Raw genomic sequence first — 26,702 nt, 5'->3', positions numbered from 1 at the left:
GTCTGAGTAGGCAGAACTCGATCTTTTGAAAATGCCTGAAGGAAACATGGCAGGCGTCCATGGAAGCCCCAAGTGTGAAGAAAATAGAGGATTTTATGTAAGTCTGCAGGCTTTCGTGGCCGTTGTCACTGAAGTTAAAATCTTCTGGGTTATTGGGCCTCGTCATGTCTTCTAAAATATACGACGTTTCGACCCCTCTGCTGGGACCTTCCTCAGGATCTTTTGGTGTCCACTACTGCTAGAACAGTAGTGGACACCAAAAGATCCTGAGGAAGATCCCAGCAGAGGGGTCGAAATGTCGAATATTTTAGAAGGAATACGACGCGGCCTAATAACCCAAAAGATTTTAACTTCAGTACAGAGGATACCAGTTCTCCAGCCTTCTCCAAATCGAAAAACACGGCCACAGTCTGGGAATTCCACAGAAATCCATTCATGACATGGGTGGACAAAGTAATGAGACGGTCACATGCAGAATGCCGCGCTCGAAATCTACACTGTGCATTCGTTAGTAAATTGTGACACTCGAGCAACCATAGCAGTTGGGCATGAATCATACGTTCCATCATCTTGCCAACGCAGCAGGTAAGAGAGATTGGGCGATTGCCAGTGGGAAGTTTTTTATCCTTACCGGGCTTAGGTATGGGTATGACAGTGGCTTCACGCCAGCGTCCTGGAAATGTCCCCTGTGCCCAGATGCGGATGTACATGTTAAGCATCAAGTGCTTGCCCGCAAGAGAAAGGTGCTGCAACATCTGAATGCTGATGTCGTCTGGCCCTGGGGTGGAGGATCGGGATGAACTGAATGATCTAGCTCCCTCATAGTAAAGGCGGCATTGTAGCAATCACAATGCAGAGAAGAGAGGGGTATCACCCGAGCCTCCTCCGCTCGTTTCCGATGGAGGAATGCAGGGTGATAGTGGGAAGAGCTCGAAACTTCCGCAAAATGGTGGCCCAAGGAGTTGGAGACAGCAATAGGGCCCACGATAACATCGCATGCTACTGTCAAGCCGAAAATTGGCGAATAGCTCTTAGTCCCAAGAGCCATCGGAGGCTGGCCCACACGACAGAACGGGTGGAAATGTTAAAAGAACTAGTGAATGAAATCCAACTAGCTCTTTTGCTATCCTGAAGAACGTGACAACACTTTGCTTGCATCTGTTTACAATAATGCAGTTTGCCCATGACGGTTAGAAACGAGGAGAGTACGTCTCTCTGCGCGAATTGCGTCGTGGCTGGCCTCAGCCCACTGGGACACAACATGGTAAAGAGGAAGAGCGAGGAATGCAGCTGTCTGCAGCAGTAAGGATAACGTTTGAGAGATGTTCCACCTGGTCATCACAACTGGGGAAGGAGTAAAGCTGCCAGCCAGCCTTAGTAAGCTGCCATTTGGGCGTGCATGTGGGTGGTGTAGGAGTCAGCAAACAGATGCCACTTCGGAAATGGTTTCAGGAGGTGTCAGAAAGAATGGACCGCTCAAGACGATGGGCAAGCTCGGCTGTGCAAAGTTACAGGTCCAAATGGGAATAGGTGTGCATGGAAAGGAAAGTGCATGCTCCAGTGTTAAGGAGGAAGAGGTTAAGTTGGTTAAGAAGGTCAGCCAAGAGGGCACCACCTGACAGGCCCTGGGAGAACCCCAAAGGTGATGATGCGCGTTAAAATCACCGATTAGTAAATGGGGGAGGTAGCTGCCCAGTAAGCTGAAGGAAGACTGCCCGAATGATGGAGGGACATAAATGGCACCGAGGGAAAACCTCAGGTGGGGAAGGAAAACGCGAACTGCAACAGCTTGAAGATGGGTAGTCAGAGGGATGGGTTGACTATGAATGTCATCCCATATGAGCAGTATGACACCCCTGTGAGATGAAATGCCAACCTCAGGGGGAATGTCAAAACGAACTGGTAAGTAACGTGAAAGCTCAAAGCGGTCATGAGGGCGCAGTTACGTTTCCTGAAGGCAGAATACAAGAGGATGCTGCGATGCTACAAGCGGCTGTAGATCCTCTTTGTGGGACCGAAGGCCAACAACGTTCCATTTGAGGACAGTTATGATGAGGAAGAGATGTAGGTGTGTCAACTAGTTGGCTGCCGAATGACAGCCGGTGTAGAGTCGCTACTACAGAGCACAGAAGCAAGAGGATCCTGCTCCATGTGGCCACAGAAGCATTGGCTTGCTTGTGTAGTCAGTCTGTGGAGTCCAACGCTGAAAAACAGTGCACCAGCGATACGGACGTCAGATAGGCCAAGTTACCACGAGGCGACACCATCGAAGGCGATATTCAAGTTGGCGAACGAGAAGATTGTTTGCCTTTGCAGTAAAAGAAGCAGGAGAAAAGGAGTACAAACGTCTCAAAAATGAGATCGACAGGAAGTGCAAAATGGCTAAGCAGGGATGGCCAGAGGACAAATGAAAGGATGTAGAGGCGCATATCACTTGTGGTAAGATAGATACTGCTACAGGAAAATTTTGGAGAAAAGAAATCCACTTGTATTAATATCAACAGCTCAGATGGAAACCCAGTTCTAAGCAAAGAAGGGAAAGCAGAAAGGTGGAAGGAGTATATAGAGGGTCTATACAAAGGCGATGTTCTAGAGGGCAATATTATAGAAATGTAGATGAAGATGAAATAGGAGATATGATTCTGCGTGAAGAGTTTTACAGAGCACTGAAAGACCTAGGTCGAAACAAGGCCCCGGGAGTAGACAACATTCCATTAGAACTACTGACAGCCTTGGGAGAGCCAGGCCTAACAAAACTCTACCATCTAGTGAGCAAAATGTATGAGACAGCCAAAATACCCTCAGACTTCAAAAAAGAATATAATAACTCCAATCCCAAAGAAAGCAGGTGTTGACAGATATGAAAATTACCGAACTATCAGTTTAATAAGCCATCCCTGCAAAATACTAACACGAATTCTTTACAAACGAATGGAAAAACTGGTCGAAGCCGACCTCGGGGAAGATCAGTTTGGATTCCGTAGAAATGTTGGAACACGTGAGGCAATACGGACCCTACGACTTATGTTAGAAAATAGATTAAGGAAAAGTAAACCTACGTTTTTAGCATTTGTGGACTTAGAGAAAGCTTTTGACAATGTTGACTGGAATACTCTCTTTCAAATTGTAAAGATGTCAGGGCTAAAGTACAGGGAGCGAAAGGCTATTTACAATTTGTACAGAAAGCATTTGGCAGTTATAAGAGTCGAGGGGTATGAAAGGGAAGCAGTGGTTGGGAAGGGAGTGAGACAGGGTTGTAGCCTATCCCCGATGTTATTCAATCTGTATATTGATTAAGCAGTGAAGGAAACAAAAGAAAAATTCGGAGTAGGTATTAAAATCCATGGAGAAGAAATAAAAACTTTAAGGTTCACCGATGACATTGTAATCCCGTCAGAGGCAGCAAAGCACTTACAAGAGCAGTTGAACAGAATGGATAGTGTCTTGAAAGGAGAAGATAAGATGAACATCAACAAAAGCAAAACGAGGATAATGGAATGTAGTCGAATTAAGTCAGGTGACGCTGATGGAATTAGATTAGGGACTGGGACACTTAAAGTAGTAAAGGAGTTTTGCTACTTGGGAAGCAAAATAACTGATGATGGTCGAAGTAGAGAGGATATCAAATCTAGACTGGCAATGGCAAGGAAAGCATTTCTGTAGAAGAGAAATTTGTTAACATCGAGTATAGATTTAAGTGTCAGGAAGTCGTTTCTTAAAGTATTTGTATGGAGCGTAGCCATGTATGGAAGTGAAACATGGACGATAAATAGTTTGGACAAGAAGAGACTAGAAGCTTTCGAAATGTGGTGCTACAGAAGAACGCTGAAGATTAGATGGGTAGATCACATAACTAATGACGAGGTATTGAATAGGATTAGGGAGAAGAGAAGTTTGTGGCACAACTTGACTAGAAGAACGGATCGATTGGTAGGACATGTTCTGAGGCATCAAGGGATCACCAATTTAGTATTGGAGGGCAGCGTGGTGGGTAAAAATCGTAGAGGGAGACCAAGAGATGAATACGCTAAACAGATTCAGAAGGATGTAGGTTGCAGTAGGTACTGGGAGATGAAGAACCTTGCACAGGATAGAGTAGCATGGAGTGCTGCATCAAACTAGTCTCTGGACTGAAGACCGCAACAGCAACATACTTAGTATGGAGGGTGAAAAGAAGGGGACATTTCACCATCATACAGGATACCGTTAATCTTGCTCACAGCCACAATGTTGGGGGGGCGGGGGGGTGCATCGTTACACAAGAGAATACAATGGGTGTGCTTAGTAGGACAGATGCATAGACGGCATAACATTGCAGACCCCTCAGAGGATCAGAAAGAAGAACTCCAGACTGCAGTAGTCTCCCTGATTGTGGGGAATTTATTATTGAGAGCAGTAGTGCATCTGATGTCATTACACTTTGGGTCAAAGGGAGATTTGATGTGTATCAGCATATCTGCATCTGGAATCATGAAAGGGAATGGGAGGCAAGTATCTTCCTCTCCAGCCAAACGGTCAGTCGGTTCGTTCCCTGGGATGCCCACATTACTTGGAACCCAGATAAAGACAACTTAGCAGGCGGCATTCCAAGGGCAGAGAGAGGGTCATGGCAAGCATGGACTATAGTTGATGAGAGTAGCATCTGTGTATAGCCTGCAGGCTGCTCATTGAGTCAGTGCATATTAAAACATTATGGAGGGAGGCCTGAGTAATAGAATGGCTACCAGCTTTGCTGTGAACACACTACATGATATCACCAGTAAATGGTATTCCGTGCCAGTGGGATATGTAAAAGTGTATTCCGCCATATCTATCGTTCTAGAACCATCTGTGTAGAAGATGCTAGAACCCTGGAACTTTTCAAGGATGGAACATATAAGGCTTCAGAATATCGTAGGTGCTACAGAGACCTTAGGTCCCTGGAACAGCTCTGTACTAATCTGTGTTCTAGGCACCATCCAGGGGGAAGTGTGGAAGGAAATACGTGGGCACATTCCTGTGAGTGGAGTTGGAGATCCAGACAGAGGGAAGTGAGATGCATTGAAACCAGCAATCCCATCAAGTGCGGGTATCAGGAGGGAGGCATCCCTCGTTTGCAAATTCAGGGTACATGGGATATTCAGGGAATTGTTGAATGACGATTGCGTAAGAAACCAGGAGTTGGTCCCACCATATTTGCAGAGGGGCAGTCCCCACTTCTGTGAGGACACTGTCGACGGGACTAATGCAAAAGGCACTGATAGTCTAATGCACCCCGTAATGATGAACAGGATCAAGTAGTTTCAGAGTTGAAGGAGCGACTGAGCTGTAAGCCTAACGCCCATAATCTAGTGTGCACAAAACCAGAATGGGGTAAAGGTGGAGAAGCGTAGCACAGTCTGCCCCCCAAGGCATGTGGGCCAATAGGTGGAGAGAATTAACACATTGACTGCGACGTGAGCCAACGGTGGCACACAGTTACATGGCTTGTGACGCCACATTAGCCGTATTTGGTTCATGTATACATTGTACTGTGGGCCGCGTGAACCATAAGTGGCTCACATGCAGAGTTGTATTTAGAGGCCTCGTGAACCTCATAGGGCTCCCAGATAATGCGTTTCAACTATGGGTTTAAAGGCGGTGGCTCCACTGAACACACTCATGTTCGTAGCTCTCAATATTGTTATAACTGGTAGCCATGGTGATTCCTAACTTCGGCGTACGGTTAAATGGTACAGAAAGATCGTTTTTTAAATCTTTTTTGGAACATCTTTTTAAATGCTCAGTGCTGTACTTGGCAAACAAAGGATCGAAGTCTCGCATACAAATAATCCCTTTAAGGGCGCGACTCTACTGCTATTCAATGCCAAAGATCCACAACCACGAGCAACATTACAACAGTTCCACGAAGATAACAGCCATCGCCTTGGGACAGTAGAGGGACCAAAGCAGAGCAGCCAAAGATGATGTTCGGGCTTTTATAAACGCCTGTGAAGAATATAAGAAAGAAAGGATGCTCCGAAGAAAGTGAAGAGGGTGTACACTAAATGCAATGAATGGGACAGTTTTGTGCAGCGAGTGTTTTAGTGACATTGACAATGCTGTGTTGAAGAAGTAGAATATTCTAAGATCTTTATTCATGAAATAGTCAGACCAATTAAAAAAACTGTAAATAATGTAATATGTAGGTAATATAATCAAATAAACTAAGTGTTTGAATCATTTATTGAAAAACGGTTTTTTATACCTAAGTGGTTTTAAATCGTGTGAGCCACATGTGGCTCATGTGGCCACAGATTAGAATTGTGTTAAAATGTTGTTGTTGGGCTACGTGAGCCATACATGGTTCACGCCTGTTATCAGTCCAGACCAGTCATAATATGACATTAATTCTTAATGTTGCCATCCATGCTTTTAATTTCACTGAAGGTTGTTTTGACTTTTCAGTATGAATGTAGTCATTCCAATGGTATTTTCTTTCTTTGATGGTTCAAATGGCACTGAGCACTATGGGACTTAACATCTGAGGTAATGAATCCCCTAGACTTAGAACTACTTAAACCTAACTAACCTAAGGACATCACACACATCCATGCCCGAGGCAGGATTCGAACCTGTGACCGTAGCAGCAGCGCGGTTCTGGACTGAAGCGCCTAGAATCGCTCGGCAACAGCGGCTGGCTGGAGTGAGTTGTTGTTGGGGGGTGGAGAGAAGGTGCGATTGCCGGAGGAGGGGAGGTAACCCGGTCGGTGAAGAGGTGTTTTGAAAAGGGTTGTACTGGCGACAGTTTTAACGGCTGTGTCTTGCGATGGTCTGCGTAGCCAAGCAGTTGGTGGCCGTTAATCGATTACACTTTATTGAGAGACTGCAGTGCCGACTTACTCCTCTGATGCTGTTGGATGATTATTTCGCTGACCTGATAAGGTGACAACATTCTGTTTATGTCTTTCGCTGGCCCAGCACGTTCTGCCTTCCATATTGCAACGGTACCTCACCAGAGACAAACTATTAGCGAGTGCTGAGTTATGAAAATCTGTTAGTAATCCATGTCGTGGTCGGACGCTACGCAATTTGTTGCGCCATTTTGATGGAATTATTGTTGCTTGGTGTCCAATAACGTCGGCATTCTGCCTTACCATCCAGACCGTTGGGTTTATTATGTATAATGTTTTACAACTGAGTGTTTAGTTTGTTCCGGACAATCTGGTCGATCTTGAACAGTATGATGTACCAAACCACGCTAACTCCGTGAGACCCTTTTGCGGAGGTTTGAATGGCGGCATCCACCAATGAACATCGATGTCAATATGGGATATGATCACCATGCACACGTACACGTTGCCATACTCTCGATCAGGTTGTCGAGATGCTGCTGGAGTATAGCCTCTTATTCTTGCACCAGTGCCTGTCTGATCTCCTGAAGTGTCCTAGGGATGAAGACGTGCAGCGATACGTCGACTGAGAGCGTCCCAGACGCGCTCGATGGGGTTTAGGTCTGGAGAACAGGCAGGCCACTCCATTCCTCCACGATGGCAGCTCGGTGGGGCCGTGCATTATGATTCATCAGGAGGAAGGTGGGACCTTCAGCACCCCTGTGAAAAGGCGGACATACTGCTGCAAAATGACATCCCGATACACCTGACCTATTACAGTTCCTCTGTCAAAGACATGCAGGGATGTACGTGCACCAATCATAATCCCACCCCACACCGTCAAACCATGACCTCCATAAAGGACCCTTTCATGGACATTTAAGTGGTTGGTATCTGGTTCCTGGTTCACGCCAGATGAAAACCCGGCGGGAATCACTGTTCATACTATATCTGGACTCGTCCATGAACATAAACTGGACCCACTGTTCCAATGACCATATACTGTGTTCTTGACACTAGGCTTTATGGGCTCTCCTGTGACCAGGGGTCAGTGCAATGCACCTTGCAGGGCCTCCAGGCGAATAAACCATGTCTGTTCAGTCGTCTGCAAACTGTGTGTCTGGAGACAACAGTTCCAGTGACTGTGTTAAGGTCCCAAGCAAGGCTACCTGCAGTACTCCGTGGCCATCTGCGGGCACTGATGGTGAGGTATCGGTCTTCTTTCGGTGTTTTACACTGTGGACGTCCCGTACTGTAGCGCCTGGAAACGTTTCCTGGCTGCTGAAATCGTTGCCATAATCTTGAGATCACGCTTGTGGCACACGGAGGGCCTGTACTACGACCCTCTGGGTTTGACCACCCTCCGGTCGCTCTAGTATTCTAACTCTCATAACGTCATCAATATGTGTTCTTTGAGCCATTTTCAACAAAATGGTTCAAATGACTCTGAGCACTATGGGACACAACATCTTAGGTCATAAGTCCCCTAGAACTTAGAACTACTTAAACCTAACTAACCTAAGGACATCACACACACCCATGCCCGAGGCAGGATTCGAACCTGCGACCGTAGCAATTTTCAACACATAGTCACCATTAGCATGTCTGAAAACGTGTGCACACTTACTCTCTGCACCGTCCTTTGACATGCACCAACACACCTCTGCATATGTGGACTGCTGCCAGCGCCACCGTGCGACGACCGCAGATCAGATGCACCGCATGGTCATACCCCGAGGTGATTTAAACCCGCAAACCGCCCACCAGAGTGTTGTTTCACCATGTATCAGCATTATCCTTAATTTATGAGCATGAGTGTATTTGTAAGAGAAGTTTCTGATGTACCGGGTGATCAAAAAGTCAGTATAAATTTGAAAACTGAATAAATCACGGCATAATGTAGATAGAGAGGTACAAGTTGACACATATGTTTGGAAGGACATGGGGTTTTATTAGAACCAAAAAAATACAAACGTTCAAAAATTGACCGACAAATGGCGCTTCATCTGATCAGAATAGCAATAATAAGCATAACAAAGTAAGGCCAAGCAAAGATGATGTTCTTTACAGGAAATGCTCAATGTGTCCACCATCATTCCTCAACAATAGCTGTAGTCGAGGAGTAATGTTGTGAACAGCACTGTAAAGCATGTCCGGAGTTATGGTGAGGCACTGACGTCGGATGTTGTCTTTCTGCATCCCTAGAGATGTCGGTCGATCACGATACACTTGCGACTTCAGGTAACCCCAAAGGCAATAATCGCACAGACTGATGTCTGGGGACCTGGGAGGCCAAGAATGACGAAAGTGGCGGCTGAGCACACGATCATCACCAAACGACCCACGCAAGAGATCTTTCACGCGTGTAGCAATACTTTTTTTTGTTCTAATAAAACTCCATGTCATTCCAAGCATGTGTGTCAATTTTTACCTCTGTATCTACATTATTCCATGGTTTATTAAGGTTTAAAATTTATACTGACTTTTTGATCACCCGGTAGATTGTTGCTTGTCCAGTTGGGAGTCCATATGTAAGGTTACTCTTTCTCTTAAATGAATATATTTGGGCAAGGTTTTAAAACTATCTGTAAGTATAGCCCTTTAGGCGTGCAATGTTTTCTATTTTCTATGGAAAGGTATTACCCTTCACATTTGAAAAGCCCGGCCAGTGTGGCCGAGCGGTTCTAGGCGCTTCAGTCTGGAACCGCACGTCCGCTACGGTCGCAGGTTCGAATACTGCCTCGAGCATGGATGTGTGTGATGTCCTTAGGTTAGTTAGGTTTAAGTAGTTCTAAGTTCTAGGGGACTGATGACCTCAGCTGGTAAGTCCCATAGTGCTCAGAGACATTTGCCAACATTTGGAAAGTTGTTATACATTCGTTAGTAACTGATAGAATGCATGTATAAATGTTCTCTGAGTGGGAGTTTATTATTATAAATGTTATTTCTTCACTATTTGCTAATACAAAACACAGATATTGACAGTTCATGTGTAAAGTTGCCATTTTTTTTCCAAACGAATGTATTTTTAAAGTTTTAAAAATACATTCGTTTGGAAAAAAATGGCAACTTACTGTAGCCCTTTGGGCGTTCATTGTATTCTATTTTTTTATGAAAAGGTATTATCTTTCTCATTTGAGAAGTGGTTATACTTGGTTTGGTATTGAAAGCCAACTGATGGGATTCATGTACAAATGTTCTCTCACTAGAAGTTTATGACAATTGTTATTTCTGTTGACTGACTTTAATAAATATTGTGAACAATGAAAGATGAATGTTCCCCTGCCCTCAGGTCTAGTCCTTTCGCTTAGTTCTTTAGGCGTTTTATGATACGCCGAGGTAATACTGGTTTCAGACGTGAGTGTAGTGCCAACTCTAACCCGGAAGAGCTGGTGGGATAAAAACTCGCCGATAAAATCGAGAGAAAGCCGCGAAAGCCCAAGTAATGGAGTATTACTAAAATATGACGGCGCCGAGCCATATGTCTTATGTAGGACGCAGAAGACAGCAAGCTGTCAGAGTTTACTGAAAGCTTGTCACATGGGTGTTTCCAATCTGAGTAAATGATAAGTTGTAGATCGTCCTTCCTGGAAGACCCACTGATACAGGGACAAAAGGCCCCGAGATTCGAGTACCCAACAAAATCAGAACTAATCAGCCTCTTGAGCAGTTTACAAAAGAAGTTGGTCAGGCTAACCAATCGGTAGCTGTCGAGGGAAGTTGGCTTCTCCCTGGGCCAACTACACTGTTTCGCCATTGCAAGGTGAAGACACCCTTGAGACAAATGTGCTTCTCAGTGAACGATCCGTTATCGGCATCAGATTGGCGGGGATTGAAATAGAGGGGATTCTTCAGCTCGTAGTTTCTGCCAGAGGTTACAGAATAGGAAGACGACGCCAATGCCATCACAAAGTGCGCCACAGGCTGTTCTGCAAAGACCAGTGGATCAGTACATAGAGCGCCCGGTAGGGCAAGACCCTGGACACCTAATTGTCACTGATGGGCCAGAAGGCTACGGAGATTGGACCAGCCCTGGGAAGAAGAGGCGTAGATCCCAGGATTCCTTTTTACTCTGTTTAGTTAGAGAGTGAGCCTTAGCACATTGACGCTCGATGTACTCTGAGAGAGAGTGTGCACAGCAGATGTATATAAAGACCAATTATCTCCGTGAAATGCCTAACTTGGGGGCTTGTCTGCCTGGCGGCGGCAGGGGAACGATAGAATCACCGAAAAGTGCTAATTGTAAGAAAGATCATCATGGGGTGATCAGAGTAGAGAAGCCCAAAGAGCAGGGAAGGAGATCGTGAGATCGATGTCAGAAAAGTGCCGTGAACAACACTGAAGCATGTAGAAGAACCGTCACTGAAGAGACACAAAATGGAGTCCATAGTAAGTTGGTCAACTAGAAGACCATACTTACTGAAGCGATACTCCCTCAGAGGGAGGTCTTCATTGAAGTCCCCAAGGAGGAGTTATTGTATTGAGGTATATAACATAAGGAAATGGCTTACCTGGAGGGAGGTAGACATTGTAAACAGTGAATGCTGCATCTGTCGCACTCGTACCGTTATTGCTTCCAGTTTGGTACAAAGGGGGAACCAGTCACTAATGACATTGGTGCGAAGCAAAGTACAGAGCCCTGCAGATGTTATCTCAGGGCTGCCACAGTTCTGACAGAACGCCTGATAACCATGAAACATTGCAGAGTGGTCATCATAGAAGTGCGTTTCTTGAAGAGCTAGACAGAATCCAGAATAAGAGTTAGCAAGTTGTTGTATTTCCAGTAAGTGACTGCAGTATCTGCTGCAAGTCGACTAGATTATCATATAGCAAGATTCAAGGTTAGACATAAAGAAGCCAAGGGGAGGTAATGTCACTGGGTCAGTGATCATCACTGACAAGGATGGGCTGACATCCATAAATAAAGATCTCGAGGGGGGAGGCACTGCCAGGGTCACTGGGAAGAGGGCTTCTCCTGAGACTTACTTTTCTTCTTCATCTTCTTCTTCCTCCCTTTCAGACATTGAGGAGGGTAGGCACAGAGGGAGAGCAGGCTTCTGCAAGATCTGGAACTGAAAGAGAGTGGGCCACCTTGGAGTGTACAGACTGTGCAACACATGGTCGAGTTGTGGTAGCAGGCCTCTGACTTGAGAGATGCCAGAGGGTGGGGTCCTGAGAGGGAACCCCATCACCAGCAGGCACTGAAGAAGGGGTCACTCTATTGGCCAGAGCGCTGGAGCAACACATGGAGGGGAGGGCATGGAAACTGCAGGTTAGGGGAGAGTGGAGAGGGGCACAAGACTGGGGTAAAGAACAGGTAGGAGGGGGAAAGGATGTAACAGGGGCGAAAGTGGAAGATATTGACACGGGCTGGAGACAGTCATATTTTTAATGAGCCTAAGTATCAGGTACGTACACTCTTGTATCTTATTTTCTTTCTTGTAAGCTGTGCAATCTGGCGAGTGTAGAGTGTGGAGGTCATGACAACTTACAAACAAAGGTGGCAGAACATAGGAGCTACCCTCATGGAGTGGGTGTCCACAGCCACCACACACAGGGTCCACTGTACAGCAGTAAGACGTATGCCCAAAATGCAAGTGCTGAAAGCACCTCATGTGAGGTGTACCTACACCTTCACATTACATCGGTTACATTTTAACCTTGACCGTCTCTGGGAGGGTATCTTCCTCAAAAGTGAGAAAGGCACTGTATCAGTGCAGTTCTCTTCGACAACCCTTCTACACACATTGGACAAAATGAAAACCGCGTCACTCCAGACTAGCCCGGAGTTCCTCATCAGTCCGAAAGATGAGGTCACTATGAAAAATCAATCCCTGGACCATATTCAGAGACTCATGAGGGGTAATAGAAACTGGGACACCATCCAGACGATGAAAAACACGAAGAGCTGGAGAATTGTGAGAGGGGGTGGGGGGGACAGAAGAAGCTTTGATCAATGGAAAGCCTGACTACATCTTATTGAGATACTCAACCATGCTTGTCCTCGACATTATCTGTAAGAAACAATGGCTTTGTGGCGGTGAATGTCTCTCTGTCTGACCTAGTACAGACCAGGCGTCAGAGAAAGTGTTTCATCCTAAGATGGTGAGCATGGCCCTTCTTCCAGGGTGTAGCCAAGGAACGGAAGGCTCGTGGGTCATACAAAGCAGCATTCAATGATCCATTACCACTCATGAGATGCATGTTTGAGAACAACCAGATTTTTGCACCTTGATACACTTTATGCACCAAGCATCCACTTTGATACCACCCACTTCAATCAGGGGCTCTTCCCATTGGAACCACCCAGCCACAGCAAAGGCCCTCTGGCATGGCAGCCATTGCCAGGAGTTCCAACGCTCCAGGAGGACAAGAAACCACTCCTTGGCATGCATGGGGAGGCAACAGCTCAGTTATCAGTAGTGTGATCCTGTTGTTGTCAGGGGGCTCAGCCAGATGGTCCATAACAGCCACACCACATGGGCTGGCTACATGTGCTGGTGAGCTAGTGGGATGGAGGGGGGGCTATGGCAGGGAAGGGAAAGGAATCCCCGCCATAGATGCTAGGGAGGGCGTTCTTGCCCAAATGGCTCACACTAAAGACAGAAAATTTGGAAGTGAAGGTTAGAACTCCAAGGGGGGACCAATGACAATACAGAATGAAAGAGAGGGGCAAGAAGAACAAAGCCGCAGGGAATACAGGAGACCACGTGGATAGCCAGGTAGACAAATAAAAACACTGAGAGAGGGGAAGGTGGGGGCAGCGGGGAAGGAAGAAGGATGGCGAGGTACGGGCATGGTGAAGGAAAAGCAGCCCAGGAAGAAAGAATGCACTGCAATGCTCAGGGCCCTGTGTGCACCACAGCTGAACTCACGAAAGAACTGTGAGCCCCATAGGGGCATGAGTATGAACTACAAAGAAGTACCATAGCATCATCGGCAAATGTGCAGATGATAAGACCTCCTCCCAGTGCTGACAAGCCACCCAGTTCTACAGTAGTACTAGGGTCTACATTAAGGAATCCCAAAATAGCATGTATAACTTCATAGATAGGGGACTTCCCTTCAGGACACCTTGATACACGTCTATGAGGGCAGTAAGACAACCATTCACATCAATAGATGCCCGAATACCAGTAACTACACAGGTGAACATCCACCATGCAGCATCCTTAACACCAACAGCCATCAACATACAACAGAAATCAAGGTTAACTTGGTCCAATGCACGAAACTCCTGACGCACGAACAGTGGAAACAATGGAGATCAGATCAAGACATTCAGCTATGGCAGTGGAAACAATCGAGATGAGATCACGACATTCAGCTATGGTAGTCAGGAGAAAACATCCTGGGAGGGAGCTCTGATAATGTGTAATGATGCCAGCAAGCAAAACTGACAAATAACTATTTATCACGTGGATTACGATTTTATAGCCAAAATTGAGTAACGTTACTGGTTGGATCTGATCCACAGAATGAAAATAATTTTTCTGACCCTAAAGGTGGCTGGTATGTGTACTCCTTGCACCATTTCGTTCACCATAGGTGTTGTAGTATCTCTTGTTAGAGGCCAAAACCGAACATAAAATTCTTTGGGAAAACCAACCAAACCAGGCGATTTGTGGGAAGGATAGTGAACTGCAATGTCAGATACCTCATCACTGTGAAAAGCTGCCAAAATCTCCTGATGGAGAGCCGACGTAACAGCAGTATAAAGGAGGGAAGCCTCTGTGCAACCTACTGTCATTAACAGTCTCTCTAGTAATTAATATCATTTTGCTATTGCAAAACTCCAAAACAAACCAAATCAAGCACTGTCATAGATTATTTGGAAAACAATCCCATTAAAATACATGTGCTCAGTGCAGGCAGCCACTTCTTTTTCTTCATTTCGAGGCCAGCACAACTTCTCTGTGGATCTGAGAGGTGAATACACTTTCTTCTGCACATCACAGGTAGCACACACGACATGGAAGGTGACACCCTGCCTCCCACACACTGACATACTAGAACAGTACAGGTACCAACAAATATTACGCTATAATAAGCTAAAAGCTGATATTGTTCTGTTCTTAGTTATGTATGTAACGTAGTGCGGATCAAGAAGTCACTGTTGCCATATGGACTGCCGACTGTGTAAAACTGCACGTAACAGCATGTAGGTGCTTCATTACACCAAGCTTAACTTCCTCTGCTGTGAACATTTATTCTGCAATTACATTCGCGTGACAGCTTGAATAGTCAGCTAAGCATCAGGATATACAGCACTGAATTAGCAGCTGTGTAGAGATCCTGCAAATAGGACCAAAGCTAAATGTGCTATTGATAAGTTCAGAATGCTATTAAAAAGTAAAGCACTTTTTCTTCTCTATCAGTTGCCTGGCACACATATAGAACAAAGCCAGTTGCACATTAAAAGCGAAGGTATTGGAAACCAGAAGTTTCTACAGAACATAAATTTTCTTAACAAATTACAACATTATTAATTCAAGACATCTGCAAATCAAACTACCCATGTGACAATTAAATTTAGGCTCTGTGTCATTTCAAATATTTCCAGGTTTATGTTACAGATGCTGTACAAGTGCATAGAAAAGGACAGTAGGGTATTTGTACATGGTAGGCACTGTTCATGCCTGTGACATCTGCAATTGTTGTCACTATGTTTTCCATTGATGTAGCAAACGTTTCCTTAAAATTACATAAATGAAATCATATCACCAGTACTAGGAAATGCATCACTGGTAGCAGTGAAATTCTCAATCAGTGACCAGTTTAACTGCATATCCCTGGATAAAATTACTGTGGACCTGGAACAAAGAGGGCAGTGATCACAGCCCCTATGACTGGGTTGTCATCCACCTCCATTGCTGGTGATCTCTCACATGCCACTCTTGCCACCATTGCCCACTACTGAAGCAATGCTTCCAATGTCTCATACACATGACCTTGGTCAGCCAATAAGCTAACCACGATTTAACAGTGTGCCACCACTTAAAACCTGTACATGTCTGAATGTGTGCATGTATCATGGCCTCATCACGCAGGTCGATAATTGCAAGAAGCAGCATAGCATGTTTCAAAATAATTTAACTCAATGTACCAATTACTTACAGATGTTGTTACATCAGTGTTTCATACCAATGTTTAATCTAGATAACAAATTTATTTCAGCTTATATTGTTTCACCAATTTCATCTTAATCTGTGTAAACAAAAATAGAAATACAATGATGATCCTGCAACAATTAGTAGCAAAATATTTAATTTATGAAAGGATGCATTATGTGTTATGTATTATGTCTGGAATATTATTTTTCTGTAGCATCACACCAATAACCATGCAAAAGTTTCACTTTGAGAAAGACAGAACATATAACATTTAACAGAGTTAAAATCAAAACAAACACGTACAGAGATATTTTACAAAAACCAAATATATAATTACATATAGAGGACCAAGATTAAGCAGGACATTTGCAGAATGGAATGTTATTTCTTTTCCTTTTAGTTCATTATATATAATCTTCTAGTTACAAGTACAGTAACGTCAGGGAAAATTACTGAGGCCAAATGAGAAGATGACTAGATAACAAAGATAGAGAAAAGGAAATTTATCACATTAGTGCAGAACTCACATGCCATATTCTTTAAATACAGAACTAGGGACTTAAATTCAGATGTGAAAATAAATTTGTGTACAATTTAAGCAATCTGTTATAGAAAAATATTAATATATGCGGTAGTTTTCCAAAAAAGAAAACTGTTAAATACAGAATTAAGGCACAATTGTAAACACTTACAATGAAATATATATAATAAAATAGGGTTCATTTAATTTTGATGTGTTAGCACTGTACTGGTTTCCATATACTAGGTTTATATTTTTGTACATATGGACATTATAATGTGATTGGATCCATTATTACATTCACAATTTTCTTTTTTCTTGTTACCATAGAACTGAGTGACCATGGTTGCCAAAACAAATATATATTACAAAAAGCTTCAACAAACTTGCTAACAAGGGTGAACATTGAATGTATATAGCTGCTACTCATATTGCTGCACTCACCTCCAAGTGGAACATTTTATCCTACACTAAGACTTTTATCTTACATTATTCGAATATTCATGTGTCATTATTTCTAAGAGAAATTATGTCATTATTGGAAGAATGTGAGTAAAGCAATGGATGAACTGAAGTTGTAAAAGAACTTTATTACCTATAACAAGCAGTAATGTGCAACACATTAATATACATTTTACTCAAAACACTTGTCTCAGTGATCAATAGGATTCACTGAGCTGCTTGGAATCAGTAAGAAAATATAAAAATTGAAAAACGTATACTAAAATTATGACTTGCATTGTTTGGCATTGCAGATGGATATAAGCTCCATCTGGTATTAAATAAGACATAAAATTATATATCACAGGACATTTTCAGAGATCGACAGTGACACTTGTTTCCTTAAAATGGAAGGAAGTAATGAGTGAGGAGAGGTTGAGATGCTCCTCAGATGTAGCAGTCTGATACAAGGAGGCACTGTCTATATGTGTATGACGAGAACCTCGTACTCCGGGCAAGCAATCTCTGCCCCACCATATGAGATGTAGCAGACACCGTGGCTTGGGTGTACCTGCAAAACAACATGAACAATGCACTTCCTGCAACACCGTCATGCATTCTTGATGAAATATGTGGCTTACAGATTTTAGGTTTATCTTTCTGCTTTCCAGAACCATACATCCTTCATGACTTTTTGTTGTAGTTACTTTAAAACCTCAGTAGACACTATTTTGCACTGGCTGACTTAATGTTTAGTAGTCATCCTAAGCTGTGAGGGAAGGCCACATATATTTCACAAACAAACAACATAACTTGTGGTCTAGGAGTAGCGTCTTTGAATATTAACCAAAACATCCTGGGTTCAAGCCTAGCCACTGCTAAAAATTTCAATAAAACCATTAGAAGCTACCCTTGTTCTGCCAATGGTCTTTTCAAAAAGTGTGCAGCAGTAAACAGAGGTTCAGGGCACTCTTGCCCTAAGCGTGGGAAACTGACCCTAAAAAGTGTATGCTTAACAGCATGATGATGAAGAAGGCAATGGAAGGAAACCACTACATTAAAAACACCATAATGTGTATCCACAGGACATGTGGCATGTAACTGAAAATGTGTCACGTTGATCTCTCCACCAGCAAAATATTCTGGATTAGTACCCCAATTGGATAATTGGGAGCAGACTGCAGATGGAATACTTGATGAGAGGATAACAGTCTATATGTTGAAGCAAGAAATATCAGCAGTTTGAATGTGGGAGGGAAGCTAGAAAAACTGAGAAGCGAAATGCGGAGGCAGGGCAGAGAATGGGTTACTGCGAACAATGCAGTGACAGGTTGTTCTCATCAGAATTGGAAACCATCACCAACAGCAACAGTTCAGGTGTACATGCCAACAGATGATAAAGCGATAGTGAAAATATATGAACATATTGAATGGATAGTCCAGTACACAAAATAACTATTTGGTTATAGGGATTAAAATGTGCTTTTAGGGGAAGATGTACAATAAAGGCTTATGGGAGAACATGGGATTGGTTGAAAAAATGAGAGAGGAACAAGACTAATTGAGTTCTGCAATAAATTTCAGTTAGTAATAATGAATACTCTGTTCAAGAAAAACAAGGTTAAGAGGTGGGCCTATACATGGAAAAGTTATAGACACATGGGAAACTTGCAGGTGAATTACATCAAGGTCAGACAGAGATCCTGAAATCAAATATTGGATTCTAAGTATACTCTAATCATAGTTTAGTAATGATGAAAAGTAGACTAATTTTTAAGAGAATCATATGGAAGAATCTGTGTGTAAGGAAGTGGGATACTGAAGTACCAAGGAATAATGAGATAGATGGATACTGAGATAAGGAATATCACAGTAGACACTTCAGTTAAAGAGTAGTGGACATCTCTAAAATGAGCAATCACAGATCTTGGAAAGACAAACATGGGTGTACAAAGGTAACTGTGAAGAAACCTTGGATAAACAAAGACATACTTTGAATGTTAGATGAAAGATGGAAGTAAAAAAAGTTCATAGATACAGGTATATTGGATTATAAATTACTTAGGGATTAAATTAATAGGAAGTGTAGATAAGCCAAGGTGAAATGGAAAAGAGCCGGCCATTGCGGCTGAGCGGTTCTAGGCTCCTCAGTCTGGAACCGCGCATCCGCTATGATCACAGGTTCAAATCCTGCCTCGGGCATGGATATGTGTGATGTCCTTAGGTTAGTTAGGTTTAAGTAGTTCTAAGTTCTAGGGGACTGATGTCCTCAGATGTTAAGTCCTATAGTGCTCAGTACCATTTGAACCATTAAAAAAGACAATATCATTGGAATGACTACATTCATACTGAAAAGTCAAAACAACCTTCAGTGAAATTAAATGCATGGATGGCAACATTAAGAATGATCATAAATTCCACTGCTAATGCTAGGGAGATAGAGGATGGGTGGAAAGACTACTTGGAAGGAATAAGATGTAGTGCATAAAAACTGAAGAGGAAGAGACAGATTGAAACACATCCAACAAATGATTGGGGACATAGGATGCAAGTGCTACTATGAGATGAGTAGGTTGGCACAAGACAGAAATTCCTTGTGGGCTGCATGAAACCAGTCAGAAGGATGGCTCCAAGAAAATCCAAAAACCTATAAACCAGTGCCACTGCTTGTCATACTGACCTTGACAGTCTTTCACCATTCACTTTTCTGCTGACTAGCTGCTTGGAAAGTGGAGTGAAACTACCAACTTCAGATCATTACTACCAGTGAAATCAAGTTGTTGATAACACATTATAACTGCTTAATATTTGAAATTATCCCAACAAAAAAATCATAAAAGATCTAATATTAATTTACAAAGAAGTCTGTAAAATAAAACTATCCCAGTTGAATGGAGAGTGGCATTAATTCACCCACTGTTCAAGTAATATGATAAACAAGATTTATTCCTTTTTAAACTGCTCATATTATGAGAAACTCCAAATTTTTACAAAATTAGGAAAGATGAACAAGTAACAGTTTTGTGGATTAATAATAAGGTGGATTTGGCAAGGACTCATCTTTCTCAGGGCAATATTCAATTTTAAACCCATAACTTGTCACCAGTTACTAAACGCCAAGGACATGTAGTATCATTTAACTGTGTTGACTTATTTGTAGTGATTATTATGGCTATCTACTTAGGTGACTCATTTCATAGCTAAAACAGCTCATAAAACACATCTTATGTAACATTCACAGTTCTCCATGGTACCATTATTTGCGATTTCCAGCTTAACATAATAATATTTATTATTATTTTTGAAGAACAGAAAAGCTTAAAAATAAAGTAAGAATCAACATGGAAACATTAAATATCTGGTTTGTTGCAAAGAAACACTTGGACATATGGGATAAAATGGGTCACAGAACCTCAGCGTGACTAAAATCCTATGATAGCCTCATCAGATACTCAGTAGAATAAAGTAAGAAAGTGAGTGTTACCTGAACAGAAACTCACAAGGACCTATCCAGAAACTCAAAGATACCTGACAATAATTTCACCCATTCCTCTTCCAATCAGGTTTACACTCTGGGAAATTGGTGAAGCCATGTCTTCAATAAGACTGAGTTACATAATGAACACACTAATGCATGATCAACTAGACAACAACTGTCAGACCTGTAAAAGTCTGTCTGCTTTCAGGCAAGGCACAACCTACTCAGTCATTCACCCATTTGTTGATTGTGCAAAGATACAGGTTCATGAGCTAAACAGGAAGAGGAGTTACCAATAATGACAGAAAGTAGATAAAATACTCTGGCTTTGAGCCCACTCAAGTGATTGCGAGACCACGAGCTTTGAGCTGAGTGCTCCTCAGGTGCTGTGGTGTGCTGACAGTTGCTGCCCTCTCCATTGCAGGAGTGTTGAACGTTGCCTATACAGTGACGCACAAATATTGTTGATGTCACACCCAGTACTTGGGCTACACAAGCTCAGAAACCGCATGGCAGTCATTCAGCACTTGACAACAGCTGACAATTATCCAGATGAAAGAGCAAGGATGTATAACCACTTGCTTGAGACGACTTTATTCAGCTGTATTGCACGAGACCACTGATAGAAGGCTTTCTTGGATGTACACATTACATAATTTTATGAGACTGAAAGTTTTCCATACTAGGAATGAGGCGGTAGGACCTCCAAGAGACAGGCATGTTAGAGCTCAGAAGCTTGTTGACTCACCTTGCCAGGCACCAGCAAGCCATCAAAGCAGGCCCTGCCCACAAAGAGCGGCTCGCTGCCGGCAGCACCAGCCTCCAGTGCCTCAATGGGCACACAGCCGCCACGCGTCGCAACCCACCGACCCTCACCCCCCACCACCACCAGCACCTGCCGACAGACAGACAATATAATGTGAGTCCCACTCACAGAGAACTCGATTACAGAGATAGAACAGAAACTCAGACCAAGTATTCTATCTAAAGTGGAACCAGAATAAACAGTCGCCAAGTCTGCAAACAAAATGACACGGTTTCAAAAAGTGCATTGTACTTGAAATTTAGGCATATATGCAGACAAAACGTAGATTCATACACATAACACGTGCGGTGTTGTCAAACAGGAGTGCTGGACAGTGGTATGCAATGCAGGATATTTGTCACATAGTCATCTAATGTGTCACAATAGTCCACTCATAAGAATACGGAGGTGTACAGTGTTTCTTATAGTCTCCTCCACCTCTCCCTCCTTGTTCTCATACATAACCACAACAGTGCTAGCATACTGGCCAGGTCCACAGTTTGCGTTGCTGTATAACATTCATATTAATGATAATAAACAACCTGCCACTTCAACAAAAAGGATTCACAATGTCACAAACCACTGTAGGAATTTTATGTAAATTTAAGAAAGATGCTGTAGACATTAGCAGTGTAATATTATTCTTAGTACAGAGACGAGTTGTGCAGGTGTCAGCTGGGTTTGCATGAGATGGGCTTCTAGTCTGTCCACAACCAATACACATCTCTTTTGCTACAACTGCTAACAAATAAGATGGAGTAGCCTCCAAGTTTGGATCTTGGCAACAGTTTGACCACTCATACAGTTACTCATGCAGACTGGCTCTGGAAGAGGATTTTTGCATGATGTCAGCGGGAAAATTTCAGAAGACTATAACGTAAATAATATGGATGATAGGTCATATCAGGAACCAATAACAAGGGGGACAATGAGGCTAGCAGGAGAGGCAGCTGAATCAGTAAGAAGGTTGAGCGCTGAACAGATCTCTTCAGTTACATTCAACTCGAGGATTTATAGGTAATAGTCGTGGAGCCCCATGCAGAAAAGACCACTACTTTGCATCCAGCAGTACACTGGGGAAAGATGGTGCCTTGTGGCAGCTCTGATTTTCAGTGCGAAGTGTAGTGATTTGGTGCAGGCATGTAGTGCCCTACATTGTCAGCCAAGCGTTGTGTTGTAGTGGCAACAACAGACCAGAATAGAATTCGTTCAATGAAACTAGTTGGGAGATTAACAGAGACCATAAGAAATACGTTGTTTTCCAATCAAGCTAACCAAATAAGAGTTTGACTGAGTACAACAAAATAGCAAAATGGATCAAATCTATGGCGTAGGTCTCATGGCCATTTACATAGCTCTTTGTTTAAGTTGTTTGTAGCCACTTATGCATTATCATTTGAGAAAGGTGTTGAAAACCAGTGAACCACTTACATCAAGTAAGCACTTGTACCTGGAGATCTAGGATTTTGTCTTTCTCAGTCCACAGTTGTACAATAAGGTCATACCTTTGATCATAGAGAATCTAATTATACAAGTTGCATAATGCCTGCACATATTAGGAAAGTGAATGTATCTATGTATGTTCCACATCTGTTCCTAAGCCACTTGATTGACTTCAACCTAACTTGATACATATACATACATTGTATCACAGACACAGTCCCTTTGTCTGTTCAGAGATATCACTAACCGCCCAAAGATGTAAAAAACCATGCATGACTAGCGCCTATTAGATGGAGGGGGTCCGACAGCTGGTCCAACAGCTGATCAGTTGCAGTGATTCCACCAGGAAGGAGGTACACGGCTCATGTTGTCTGCAGTTCAACCATGCCTAGACGGTCAGTACCGCGGCTCGATCGCGCCCGCATTGTCACTTTGTGCTGGGAAGGGCTCTCAACAAGGGAAGTGTCCAGGTGTCTCGGAGTGAACCAAAGAGATGTTGTTCGGACATGAAGGAGATACAAAGAGACAGGAGCTGTAGATGACATGCCTCGCTCAGGCTGCCCAAGGGCTACTACTGCAGTGGATGACCGCTACCTACAGATTATGGCTCGGAGGAACCCTGACAGCAACGCCACCATATTGAATAACTCTTTTTGTGCAAACGCAGGACGTCGTGTTATGACTCAAACTATACACATGATGAGCAGCTTCACTCCCGACGTCCATGGTGAGATCCATCTCTGCAACCACAACATCATGAAGTGCGGTACAGATGAGCCCAACATCATGCTGCATGCAACGCTCAGGATTGGCATCACATTCTCTTCAGCGATGAGTGTCGTATCTGCCTTCAACCAGACAATCGTCGGAGACAAGCATATTGGGGAGGCATTCGTATTCATGAACGGAAATTCGCGCCCCCATCGTGCACATCTTTTGAATGACTTCCTTCAGGATAACAACATCGCTCGAATAGAGTGGCCAGACGTGAATCCTATCAAACATGCCTGGGATGGATTCAAAATGGCTGTTTATGGACGATGTGACCCACCAACCACTCTGAGGGATCTACACCAAATCGCCATTCATGTGTGGGACAATCTGAATCGACAGTGTCCTGATGAACTTGTGGATCATGTGCCACAACGAATACAAGCATGCGTCAATGCAAGAGGATTTTCACTGGTTGTTAGAGGTACCAGTGTGTACAGCAATCTGGAACACCACCTCTAAAGGTCTCGCTGTATGGTGGTACAACATGCAATGTGTGGCTTTCATGAGCAATAAAACGTGGGGAAATGACATTTATGTTCATCTCTATTCCAATTTTCTGTACAGGTTCTGGAACTCTCGGAACCGAGATAATGAAAAACTTTTTTTGATGTTTATATTACTTAATGTCAGAAAAACCGATGGGTCAGGAAGAACCACTTATCTCTCAACGGGATGGGGGTTTAAAAGGTATCATAGCTCACAATGTGCAAACAGTCAGATTATATTCATCCAGTATTTGACAATGAGAGCACTTAGTGCGTGAAACGCACTTTACACGTGTTTTTAAACATTTATGAGACTTTTCTTCTGTCATACTGCCATCCCGCCCCCCCCTCCCTGCCCCCTTTAATAAAATAATGAAGGGGAAAAGCTCATAGCTTACTATACTATCTCATACAATAAAACTATGGCACCAGACATGACCTTTTAATGTACCAGTTCTTCGCTACTGTATTTGCAACACATTTTGCAGACAGTAATCACAAATAGTATGGAATGTATTGGGGCAAAGCCTTTTCTGAGCCACTCTGAATTGTTGCCAGATGTATCCAAGTTGGCGACAATGACGTCATCCAAGATAGCGGTGTGTAGACTTAGCAACAGTGCATGACATCATCCAAGATGACGGCCGTGAGGTCATACAGGATGGCTGATTTTGGTGAGAAGATAGGTCAACTGGGCAACCTCCACTAACCTAACCCACCTTCCCTCCCCTTCCCCATAAAAATGCCAGGAAGTTCAAATTCCAACAGGATAATGCATCACACCACATTCATCTCTACTAACCTAAGAAAATGGCAGGAAAATAGTTCAATAGGACTGCCCCCACTATACTAAGTCATCCAACCGCCACCTCGTCCTATGAACTGCCGCCGAGTTTGAATTTTCGCTGTGAATAGGTCAATTAGGGGTTTCTCTGCCAACCTAAGAAAATGGCGGGAGAGAAAGCTCATCTCCACTAACCTAAGTCTCCTGAAGGCCACCTTCTCCTAGGGATTCGCGGGAAATGGACTCGACCACGGAGAGAGAAATGAGTGTACTTTATTTATTTTGGAACAATTTATTTAGGGATGGAGTATATTTATTACACTGATACAAAACACACGCAATGGCATGCTTGGGGTCATGTCACACAGCCTACAGACATGCAAACTCTGCAAACATGCTTGCAAATCATCAACTGTTGAAATCATGCACCAGTCTTTGTTTACACAATTTGAGCCACTACCGCCATCCAAGGTGTTCACCATGTGTCCAAAACCCAACTGACCTAGCATACAGTACTGTCACCAGAGAGCCCTGTCATCCAAGATGACGGACATGACATCAGCTGATGACCCAAGTAATGTTGTCCAAGATGGAGGGAAACAGTGTGTTTGCCATGAGGTCCAGGTCTAGTACGCAGTACCACCAACAGAGAGCGCTGTCATCCATTACGTGAAGTAATCCAGGATGACGGTCTGGGGTGGGGCAAGGACTCTGCCTGTGCTGGACATAAGTCTTTATTTTGCAGACAGTGTCTCCACCACAAGATCTAGGGTCCAACTGAACTAGTACAGAGTACTGCCACCAGAGGGTGCTGTCATCCCTCTTGTGATGTAATCCAAGACGTTGGCCTGGAGGGGGGAAATGCCGCGAGAATGACTCAGCCTGCACTGGGCTGCTGGAGAGAGTAAGGAGGGAGTATACTTTATTTATTTTGGACGAATTTATTTAGGGATGGAGTATATTTATCACACTGACACAAAACACATACTTGGGGTCATGCCACACAACCCACAGACCTGTTAACTACTCCTAAATAACACTCCAGACACTCAAATCACTCCTGTCTTGTTGTTGTTGTTCTGGTCTTCAGTCCTCAGAATGGTTTCATGCAGCTCTCCATGCTACTCTATCCTGTGCAAGCTTCTTCATCTCCCAGTACCTACTGCAACCTACATCCTTCTGAATCTGTTTAGCGTATTCACCTCTTGGTCTCCCTCTACGATTTTTACCCGCCACGCTGCCCTCCAACACTAAATTTGTGATCCCTTGATGCCTCAGAACATGTCCTACCAACCGGTCCCTTCTTCTTGTCAAGTTGTGCCACAAACTCCTCCCCAATTCTATTCAATACCTCGTCATTAGATATGTGATCTACCCATCTAATCTTCAGCATTCTTCTGTAGCACCACATTTCGAAAGCTTCTATTCTCTTCTTGTCCAAACTATTTATCGTCCATGTTTCACTTCCATACATGGCTACGCTCCATACAAATACTTTAAGAACGACTTCCTGATACTTAAATCTATACTCGATGTTAACAAATTTCTCTTCTACAGAAACGCTTTCCTTGCCATTGCCAGTCTAGATTTGATATCCTCTCTACTTCGACCATCATCAGTTATTTTGCTTCCCAAATAGCAAAACTCCTTTACTACTTTAGGTCTCCCATTCCCTAATCTAATTCTATCAGCGTCACCTGACTTAATTCGACTGCATTCCATTATCCTCGTTTTGCTTTTGTTGATGTTCATCTTATCTTTTCCTTTCAAGATACTATCCATTCTGTTCAACTGCTCTTGTAAGTCCTTTGCTGTCTCTGACGGAATTACAATGTCATCGGTGAACCTTAAAGTTTTTATTTCTTCTCCATGGATTTTAATACCTACTCCGAATTTTTCTTTTGTTTCCTTCACTGCTTAATCAATATACAGATTGAATAACATCGGGGATAGGCTACGACCCTGTCTCACTCCCTTCCCAACCACTGCTTCCCTTTCATACCCCTCG

At 43.3% G+C, this 26,702-nt stretch overlaps 1 protein-coding gene across 1 annotated transcript in view; it reads right to left on the bottom strand.

Annotated features, from left to right (window-relative positions):
* Positions 1 to 17,054: 17,054 nt before the first annotated feature.
* The window catches only part of LOC126188831 (uncharacterized), a 58,766-nt gene continuing 49,118 nt past the window's right edge, over positions 17,055 to 26,702 (bottom strand). Inside the window, exons 4-5 of the mRNA XM_049930444.1 lie at positions 21,152 to 21,298; positions 17,055 to 17,496 (exon numbers count right to left, since the gene is read on the bottom strand). Coding sequence (XP_049786401.1) covers positions 17,407 to 17,496; positions 21,152 to 21,298 — 237 coding nt within the window. The 3' untranslated portion in view covers positions 17,055 to 17,406. The remainder of the gene's footprint in view (positions 17,497 to 21,151; positions 21,299 to 26,702) is intronic.

The sequence above is a fragment of the Schistocerca cancellata genome, chromosome 5, assembly GCF_023864275.1.
Source record: "Schistocerca cancellata isolate TAMUIC-IGC-003103 chromosome 5, iqSchCanc2.1, whole genome shotgun sequence".
In the NCBI taxonomy this organism is placed as follows: Eukaryota; Metazoa; Arthropoda; class Insecta; order Orthoptera; family Acrididae; genus Schistocerca; species Schistocerca cancellata.
Note: the sequence above shows the minus strand (reverse complement) of the source record. Positions and strands in the feature narration are given on the sequence as shown.